The 10,736-nt window shown below is 41.6% G+C and overlaps 1 protein-coding gene across 1 annotated transcript in view; it reads right to left on the bottom strand.

Moving 5' to 3' along the window:
* Window positions 1–862: 862 nt before the first annotated feature.
* Window positions 863–10,736, bottom strand: part of NDUFA9 (NADH:ubiquinone oxidoreductase subunit A9) — a 37,234-nt gene continuing 27,360 nt past the window's right edge. Inside the window, exons 9-11 of the mRNA XM_060658648.2 lie at window positions 6,624–6,719; window positions 3,940–4,006; window positions 863–1,158 (exon numbers count right to left, since the gene is read on the bottom strand). Coding sequence (XP_060514631.1) covers window positions 988–1,158; window positions 3,940–4,006; window positions 6,624–6,719 — 334 coding nt within the window. The 3' untranslated portion in view covers window positions 863–987. The remainder of the gene's footprint in view (window positions 1,159–3,939; window positions 4,007–6,623; window positions 6,720–10,736) is intronic.

The following is a 10,736-nucleotide window of genomic DNA, read 5'->3' as shown; positions in this document are numbered from 1 at the left end:
CATCTGGGGACCAAAGATTCTGGAGCACACAGAGGGCAGGTAGAGAACTCACCTTCAATTCTCACGTACCTTACTCTGTGAGGATGAGATGGGCGTTGCCAGAACTGGACAGGGTTTTCACGGACATTCCCCTCCTACAGACTAAGGGGTCACACTGCAGGGGGATGCAGTTGGTCACCTTGGCTTCACCACAAATTACAGGGAGTTCTTAATCCTACTGCACGGAGGGATTTGCTCACACTGTACCAACTGTTCATCTGGATCTTGGCTGCGATATTAATAACTTATGTAAAAAGTTCTAATCCTTAAGCATTGGCATTACTAAAGAGAGACCATGGCACTTCCACTGCATGGGAGAAAATCCATCCACAACCATTATCTGAAATCACCTAGATGTCGTCCAAACAGCAGCGGGACAGAAGCCTCGGGGAGTTCAGATCCAAGCAGAGGACTATGGAATTACCGCAAGCAGTTTGAGAACCCATATCTACAGACAATGTTTTTACACGTACCGACTATTTTTAAGTGCATGTGGATGTCATTAAGATACATTTTTTTAAATACCTTGTGGAATAAGTTCGGATTAGTTATGGGGCACTAGATATTTTCTCAACTAATGGATGTTAAAAAGACAATCACATATCACTTGGGGTGATCACACTATCTTAACATTAAAAAGGGGTCCTCATCTTCCAAAACATATGCCAGAAATAGCCTGACATAGAGAAACTCAAATCCTTCCATATTTCAGAGAATAAGTAACATATGTCATTAAATACGTATATTTAAAGAAACTGTGTTCAAATTCTAAATGACTGAATTTTTCGTTTTATAAGCCAAGAAAGAAAGGGCTGCAGCAGAATTTAACCTCAGATGGTTTAATAGAGGCATCACATTCACTATGTACAGGATTCTCCGAAGAAAGTGGGCTGGTCGCTTGCCGGGTGACCCAACCAGCACCAAAACCCCAGAGCAGCTCAGGGGCCACTAGAAGGTGACAGTCTTGGCCGGCTTCACATCTTCAATTTCAGATGACAGCCAACGGTATGTACGATGGCGCCGCAGCACCTCAATGGCCTTGAGTTCCAGTGGTGTTGCCTGAATTCCGAGGTCCTCCAAGCCAGGCAGGTGTGGCAATACCATGTCTGTGACGTGAAGCTTTGGACAGACAGAACCACAGAGAACACTGAAAACTGACCCAAACGTGAAGTGCTATCCCACCAACACTTCAACACTCAAGCTGGCCTGAGTCCCATTACCGAGACTTGTTTTCAAAGGATACGTGGCTGTTTTTGGTTCCTGGACCTCACTAAAAGCAGACCACAGAGAAAGAGTGCAAGTGGGGAAAAAAGGCAAGGTCACCATACAGCAGCACAAAGGTCCCCAGCACAACCCATGAGTGCAGAACACTGGCTCTAGATGAGCCATTCTACAGACTGAAACAGAAATCAATCTGCAATGGAGATGCGCCAGTCACCATTGTCAGGGTAGCTTTACAGGAGGTTCAGGAAGAAAATAAAGTAGGGGCAAATGCAGAACTAGCCCATTCCCCAATTCTCCTTTCTGCTTCTGTTTTCACTCCTGAATTCGGGAGATAATTAGCATTTGTTCCTTGCTCATTAAGGGATAATCCATTAACCTTTGTGCTCCTGCTATACTTAGTCTGGTAGACTGATGCTCACCACAGATCTAAAACACCAAACCCATCTTGTTTGTAGAGAAGGAGAAGGAGTTGGAAGACTTCCATGATCCTAGACCATCCAAAAGCATATGAAGACAATCAATCTGCATATAGAGCAGCATGCCCCTTCACCCACCTGACAAAGTCTGCAATCCTTTTACTAGAGTGCTGTGAGACAGCCTCCAAACCAAATCCAAAGCCCATTCAGCCTACTGTATCAACACCGGCTCCATTATCAGTGTAAGAGGCACATTAGCATAAGATACACTGAAGTGCTCTGACAGTCAGTCCTCCAGTCCCATCTGTCATGAACGTAGACGGGATAGATCTTCTTTCCAGACACAGCGTGTCAGAGGGGAGGATAATGCCTGCCCATTCACATCTGTTTCCTGAAGACTGTTTTCTCATCTTGTCTGCATTTTAAGTTTTAGGTAACATTCATAGGATAATTTGACTGTTCTGGTTGAGAAACGGTCAACAGGCCTTCAAAAGTAGAGATAGTATCGTATTTTCATTTTATTTCATGTCCTCCCTAGAAACACTTCTACACACAGTGAGGAAGACTAGCATGGGAGACAGCAAGACGGGAAAAGCCAGAGCTCTGGAGTCCAACTCAATGTAGAGGGACAAGAGAGGCAGCCAGACACTGGTCAAGAGACTGAGAAAAGATGGGCACCTGGGTGGCTTGGTCGGTTAAACATCCAACTCTTTGTTTCAGCTCAGGACATGATCTCATGGTTCATGACTTCAAGGCCTGCATTGGGCTGGGCTCTGTGCTGAAAGTGTGGAGCCTGCTTGGGAGTCTCTCTCTCTCTCTCTCTCTCTCTCTCTCTCTCTCTCAAAATAAATACATAAACCTTAAAAAAATACTTAAAAAAATAAAAAAGAGAATGAGAAAGAAATGATTACAGCGGGCAGAGTGGAGACCTTTCTTACCTTTCTGGAAGATGAAAATGTTCACTACTATTACACACATTTTCAGCATAAAAACTTGAAGAAAAATAAAAGGCAGGGAGAGGCAGGAGTAGTAACATCTGGCATGTATTCTGAGGGCTGCCTGAATAATACTTGCTGATGGTCTACAGCTGTGCTGCCCAGTACAGTAGCCACTGGCCAAATGTGGTAATTCTCATTTATACTTAAATTAATTAAAGTAAATAAATTTCAAATCTTCTTTCTGCAGCTGCATTAGCCATATTTCAAATGTTCAACAGTCACATGCTGCTAGGGGTTATGTTTTGAACATTGTAGATTCTAAACCATTTCCATCACTGCAGAGAGTTATATTGGACAATACTGGTTTAGATCCAGAAAAAGAAAGGAATAAATCAGGGGAGAATGCCTAGGTTTCTGGCTTGAGTAACAGAGAGAAGAGTGACCTCATTAATTAAGATGAGGGAAGCCAGGAGAGAAGCAGGTTTGCACTTCTATTTGTGGACACGTTCAGTTTCAGAAAACTGTAATATACCCAAATACATGGAAGAGTCTGCAGCTGGGTAGGGTGGGGGCGCAATTCAAGGCTGGAGATAAAAATGCAGCCACGAGCTTACAGACAGCAGCTGGAGCATGGGATGAGCTGAAGGTTGCTCAGAGGATGAGCAAAAATACAAAGGGCTGAGGGCAGAGCTCGTGGGTCCCCCAGCGTGTATAGATCAGGGAGGAGAGGGTAAGTCAGGAAGAGAAACCGAAAAGCATGGCCTAGTGAGAGGAGGAAAAGCAAGGGAACATGGAGATGGCCAGAAAACAGATTGGCAGCCAGGGGTTCAAGGAGAGAAGGGGTGATCATAGGTAATCTTGCAAAGAGCAGTTTGTGGGGGAGAAAAGGGAATAAAAGCTTGGAGTGGGCTCTTGCTGAGGTTAACAGCAGGAATAGACAGCTCTCCTGAAGGGCTATGACTAAAAGGGACCCAGACAAACAGGATGGTAGCCAGAAGGGACATGAGGGAGGGGAGGGTTTCATCTTTAAAAAAATGGAGCACTAAAGGCATGTTTGTGTGCCGTTGGGTATGCTCCAGCAGAGAAGGAAATCAGATCACATCCCAGAGAAGCTTGGGGAGGACGCACGCACTGGAGCAGGCCAAGACAGCGTGAGGTACAAGGCCCAAGCCACGGAGCTGGCCTCAGACAGGATAACAGACAAGAGCATGAAAATAACCCACGCCAGCAAGCAAACAATGATCGGTTCTAACTCCTCCAACTCTGCAGCTCTCAGCCCGGCACCTGCCCACCAGGCAGATGTTCACCACACTCACACTCACCCGCTCCACTTTATCCCTCGTTGTCCAGGGCTCAAATGGACTCATTTCAAAGAGTCGTGCTACCCACCTGGAAAAAGGAATAAATAGGGCATATGTGGTAAGCATCTCCATAGCCAATACTCAAGCGAGCCTGCAAGAAGCAAAAGGAGAGACGCTGCTGTAGAGACAGGAGTTCACTGATTTTTTGGGTGTTTTGTTTTTTGTGTTTTTTGTTTTGTTTTGTTTTTTAAAGAAAATAACCAACATCCTGGCACCACTACCTGTGAGGTTCCCCTCCCTTTCAAGCTACCCCAGCCTGACTGCCGTAACTCGTGGCACTCCTTACTCTTCATGAAGGATACAACAAATCTGAACAAATGAAAACTAAAATAAAGCCATTACTATGAACAAAACAAAAACTATCCAATGTTCAAATCTCATTTAACTTATCTAATCTAATTTAAACCTCAAACATTCACATATGCTTCTGTTAAGAATGCAGGGCAAGCTGAGTACTATGCTAGATGTAAACTGTAATCCTTAAAAGCAGGACCCCCCCCAAAGGAACCAAAAGAATTCAAAACTAAGGAGAAGCCTAAGATGTAGGGTGCAAACCAGGAAGCCACCCAGGACAGGAGAGCTGCCTGCCTCAATTAGTGCCATCTCTCCACTCTTAGTCAAAATAGAGCTCTCCTTATCTCTGCCACCGAGATCCTGTCAAGTACACTCAGGGCAGTGGGTTTCAGCTAGCGTCGAGGCCCCCAGGAATTCCCCAGGGCCCCCACAGAGAACTGGGGCACAGGCTGGGAGTCCATGCTTGGAGTATGACCTGTCAGTACAGCCAGACCAGCTCTGCTTTTATCTGATTGACCCAGTGGGCCTTCAGTGGGTCACGGAACACGGGGTTCCAGAGCTTTTTAAAAACTTAACATCATTCCAATGTGCATAAAAAAATGAAAAAGGAAGCTGAAGATTGGCCAAAATTTCTCCAGGAACATATAAAACCTCAGATTCCAGACCACGTGTCCCAGTGGCAGAAAAGGGGACTTTACTGGGCTACCACAGCTTAATTAAAACTCTCGGATAAACCGACTGTCTGTGCTCTGCTTCTACGCTGACAGACGACTTCCGCTGTCTATTTCTGTGTCCCCAGTGGGCCACTCCGTGTGCATACGCCAACTCCAGCTGAAGGTAACTCTCAATTTCATGCATTGCCGAGGAGACAGCGCCCGGCAATCTGGCTGACACCCCTGCCCTGTGCCGAAGCCGCTGACATCAGTGACCTCACCACCAACCCCAGTGGACGTTTGTAAGTCCTTTACCTCATGTGACTTTTCTGCAGCATTTCATCACACAAATACTGACAGAGCACCTCCTGTGTGTCAAGTACTGTTCTGGGTGCAGGAGATACAGATGTGAAGAAACAGCCAGGCTCCCCTTCTTGAAACAGTCATTTCCTCTTTAAAACACCCCCTTCCATTTGGTTTCTAGGCTTCCAAACACTCTACTTGTTTCACTTAAATGTCTGATTACTCATTTTGGGCCTTTCAGTAAATTCCCCTCACCCTGCAGATCCTCCAAATGGCAGTATTCTCTAAGCTACATCTTCAACCCTCCTCCTTCACATACATTATGTGCTCTTCCCTACTGATATCAGTCACTGAGTATCAAATGAGAATGAAGTAGGCAGCTTGAAAGACAGAACACTCTCAATAAATATTATCATCACACTGCATTCTACTTTTCTGACACCTCTGTTTGGTCACAAGCTTTCTGAGGGTTTAGTATAATATCTTGAGTTCCTAGTGCACTGCCTAAGACATAGGACGCATTTGATAAATATTTGCTGAATGAATGCAGGAGTGAACTGCCATGTTGGTTTATAAGTCAATCTCTGGCATGGGGTACCTAGGTGGCTCAGTCGGTTGAGCGTCCGACTCTTGATTTGGGCCCAGGTATGATCCCAGGGTCGTGGGATCGAGACCTGTGTTGGGCTCCGCATTGAGTGTGGAGCTTGCTTAACATTCTTTCTTTCTCTCTCCCTCTGCCCCTCTCCCTTGCTCGCACGCTCTCTCTCTCTCTAAAAATAAAAAAATATATAAAATAAAAATGGAAAAAATTTTTGAAAAGTCAATCTCTGGCAAACTGGATTTGAAAGTCTCCCTGACTGGACCACTGTTAAGTGACATAATTCTGAGATCCTAAACCTGCAAAAGGAAGAAGTGAACCAAGAAGCAGGGCAAGAAGAAAGAAGATAAGGCGACCACAAGGCCAAATCAACCTGGCTTCTTCCCCTTCCCCCAACTACATGATCAGACTGGTTTAATAAAGAAGGATCCCCTTTCGACGTCTGGTGAGTGGTATGAAACAGAAGGAAATCTCATTGCTCCTTTACACAACCTCCTAAGCAAGACACTTCTACAAATTAACTAAGTGGTTTCTATGGAGAGAATTTGAAGAACTATAGATTTTACCTCTCAACATACATTGTACTTCTCATCCACAGTAATCCACACTCCCTTTCTTAGACACCTCTGGTTCCATCCTAGACTAAGATCAAGACATCAGGAGCACCTCCTACTTAGAGATTCAGAGACTCCACTGTAATGAACATACTCCCTATAACCCTAAGTGAGAGAGCATTACAAACAAATGTATCGAGTTAGGTCTATTTTAGAAGGCATAAAAAGAAGCACTTTACTTACTGATAGGCAAAATGTGGCAGAGGGTACGGGAGGAAAGGTCTGTGAGCCATAGCAAAGACATACTGCACCAGGTCAAAAAGGAGGTACCGACTGGGCCTACAAAAAGAAAATTCATAGTTCTTCAAATTATTTGCTCCTTACAAACTTTCTTCCTAAATTTAACAAAATAACATTTTCTCAGTGAAAGAGGAAACACATAGGCACTGCAGTAAATACAGATTAGTACAAAGAAAAATCAACCAGAATCCCAAAGTTAGTATGTTTATATATCCTTACTTCTCATCCCCTTACATACACACGTTTTTATTTTTATAAATGTAAGATTGCACAGGCATCCTATTCTGTAATGTCTTTTTCATTTAACATTATCATGGTCACTTTTCTGTGTCTCTCAATATTCTCGTGTATGCTTAATGACTGCATATATTGCAATGCGTGTAGTTGTAACTATTCGATAAATTCCCAGTTTGAGGGATATGTAAGCTATTAAAAATATTTTTTCTCTATAAGATAATGCCTTAATGAACATTCCTGCAGCAAACATTTGTACTTATCCAGAATTATGTACTTGTAATATATTCTAGAGGTGGAACTGGCTCAAAATATGCTTGGAAACCTTAAGGCTTTTACTGATACTTCCAAACTGCCTTCCAGAAAGGTCATATTAATTCGCATAAGATGCTACTAGCCCCCTTACCAACAATGAGGTTAGTCATAAAAAATAGGCAAACAAAACCTTGCCGATCTGCGAGGTAAGAAAAGTACCTCAACCTTTTAATTTGTGTTAACTTTCACTCTAGAAATTAAGTTTTTTTCTATAGGTTTGGCTACTTACGCTTCTTTCTTTTCTCTCTTTCCTCCTAAAGTCCCGTCTATAAAGAATAATTTGTAAGAATTCTTTATATTTTAATGACATAGTTGGAAATATTTTTTACTGTTTGTATTTTGCTTTGTAATGTTTTGTGGCATACCTAAGTTTAAACATTTCACTTAAGCAAAAGTTCTGATTTATGATTTGCCTTTATAGTTAGAAAATCCCTCTACTGTCACCAGTGACATAAATTTCCACATTTTTTTTCTAATGCTCTTGGGGTTTTTTAATCCATAATTTTGTGGATAACGTATTTTTATATTGACATAAGGAAAAGATGTAACAATGTTTACTGACTGATCTACCCTTTCCCCATATTCTGAAATGTCACCCTATCACATACTATATTCTTACATATATTTGAGATGGCTTCTGGACCTTCTATTCTATTCCACAAATCTGAATAGTTTTGTACTGGTACAACCTAGCTTTAATAATTATTATTGTTTATAATACATTTTAGTATCTCTTTACCCATTTTCCTAATCCCCTTTGCCTCAAAAAGCCTATGAGAGCTGAGAGCTGAATTCACACAATTCAGTGAGAAACTCAACATTCTGACATTTTAGCAAACAAAAACAAAAACAAAAAACATGAAAATGTCAGCTAGGGGAACATCAGACCAAGCCCTCAAACAGCACCCTTCGAGTACCAGAAGGACGTGTAAGGATCACTGCTCAGCACGCATGCTATGCCAAAAAACAATCTGTAATCTTTACAACAACAGGCAATACTGGTATCATGGGTAAACTAATTACACGTAATGTACTTGCTCTTGTCTCCCAGCCGCCTCTCCACTATACTAGCGCAGCAAAGTCCCTCCTCTGGTTCAAGTGAGTATCTGCCTTCTTTGTGCCTGAACCACCAGCAAGATGGAGCTGCAGAGAAAATAACAGCTGGGCTACCTGGCTTCACCTATGTTTCTGATCACTAACTTCAAATGGAAGACTCAGTTCTGCTTTGCAACCCTGCCATGCTCTCCTAAGAGGTGTTTGTCCATTCTACCAGAGAATACCTCCTATCTTCAACTCGGTCCTCAAATTTTCCACTGACCTCTCTCACCCACCCCATCCTGCCTTTTAGCCGATGATCTCACCCACCATTTGTCTTTTCATCATTTTCTTAATGGTGCCTTCTGAAGTACAAAAGTTTCCCATTTTGGTGCAGTCTAACATCAATTTTTCCTTTTACAAAGTATGCTTTTGATACCACATCTAAAAAATCTCTGCCTAACCCAAGGTCTAGAACATTATTTTTCTTCCAAAAGTTTTTTAGCTTTAACTCTTACATTTAGGTCTCTGATATATTTTGAGTTAATGTTTTCATGTATTTTGTGAAATTAAGGGCCTATGTTCATCCTTTGGCATGTGGATTTCCCAGGACCACCTGTTGAAAAGACCATCCTTTCCCCACTGAAGTGTCATGACAGTTCTGTTAAAAATCAACCATCCATAAACACAAAGGCTGATTTCTAGACTATCTAGACTATTGATTCAGTTTAGTTAGAATAGAATATTCTTATGCCAGCATCACACTGTCTGGATAACTCTGGTTTGAGAGTTAAGTTCTGAAATTAGGAAACCTAAGTGCTCCAACTTTATTCTTCTTTGTCAAAATGGTTTTGGCTGTTGTGGATCTTTGCATTTCCATCTAAATTTAGAATTACTTTGTCAATTTCTGAAAAAAAAAAAAAACAAAACAAAAAAACCCTGCTGGAACTTGGATAGGACTGGCTTGAGTAGAGAGATCAATTTGGGGAAAGTTTCCATGTTAACAATATTGGCTCTTCCAGTCCATGAACATAAGATGTCTTTCCACTCATTTAACTCTTCTTTAATTTCCCTCAGCAATGTTTTGTAATTTTCTGGATACTGGTCTTATATTTGTTAAATTTATACCTAAACACTTTATTCTTTTGATGTTATTGTGAATACAATTATTTTCTTAGTTTTATTTTCAGATCGTTTATTTGCAAATATATGGAAACTGAGTTTTATATCTGATCCTGTACCTTGTGACCTCACTGAATTTGTGAATTAGTGCTCCCAGTTTTATGTGTATTATCAATAGGTACCTAATGAATGAATGACAGAATGGGCCAACATCATAAAATTAATAACTATGAAAAAACTAGGAGCAAAATTTAAGGTCTTATGCCTCTTTGCGTTAGCCTCAAAGTGTCTGAGAAATAAGCAAAGTTTTCCTCTGCGTTGACGAGACAAAAAGAGAAATGCAGACACGTATCCAGTTTCACACACACAAAAATGCCTGCGTTTCCATGTGTACCAAACAACTATGACGTGATGCAGCCCAGCCAATGACCGTACTGGAGGGGGCTGGGGAGCGGTAAAGAGGAAACCGGTTAACTCATCACAGAGCTATTTCTACAGAGTAGGAAGCAAAGTCTGTAAAGCCATTTCTGTTCTTCTCTTCTCTAGAATCCTAGTCTAAGTACCTCTTGACTAGAGCCCGATGGCTTGAGTCTAGTGATGTATGGGCTCTGCGCTGGACACACTTTGTGACTAATTCTCCTAGAGTATGTAACTAATTGCACTGAACTAGGGAACTCAAAGAGAGGCCTAGCCTGCAGCCACTAGATTCAGAAATACAATACAATCATTTGCACTGACAAAAATTTTACTAAATGAAATCTATAATAATAGTGAAACATAACAATGTATGAATTCACAATCCTGGGAATGTATACTATGCCTCCTGGCTTAGAGAGAAACGTGTCTTTTCTCTGGAAACAAATATTTCCTAGGAATTAAAGTTATCACTTAATTGTTGAATCAGATCTCCACCTTTCATGGAACATCAGGTGTCATTAGCTTGCTTCACTGAATGACAGGGTTCTGGACCAATTATTAAGTGGATTTTGTACTTTTCGGTTTGGTGGACTGAGTCTTAATTTTTTAGTCTTAGTTAAGCCAGAAAAAAGGTCCTAAACCCAGCTGTGACAAAATTTAATAAAATCAGGTAAGTTATACAGTTTAACTGTTTCCTATCTGTCCTAAGTGCAAAGACAGCATACCATAAATGATCAGTCTTGTGCAGCACTAACAACTGTATCGTAAACCAGGCCATTTCCAACCTTTTGGGGACATTGCAACACTCTATCAAAAGCAATTTGATTTTGCAACTGTACTTACTCCCTAAAAGTGTTCTGTTTGTGTTTCTGAATTTATAGTAACATCCTTTATTAAAAACATCACTGGAGTAGTACAAAACCATCCTTGGTA

Source organism: Panthera onca, chromosome B4 (assembly GCF_046562875.1).
Source record: "Panthera onca isolate mPanOnc1 chromosome B4, mPanOnc1 haplotype 2, whole genome shotgun sequence".
NCBI lineage: Eukaryota > Metazoa > Chordata > Mammalia > Carnivora > Felidae > Panthera > Panthera onca.
Note: the sequence above shows the minus strand (reverse complement) of the source record. Positions and strands in the feature narration are given on the sequence as shown.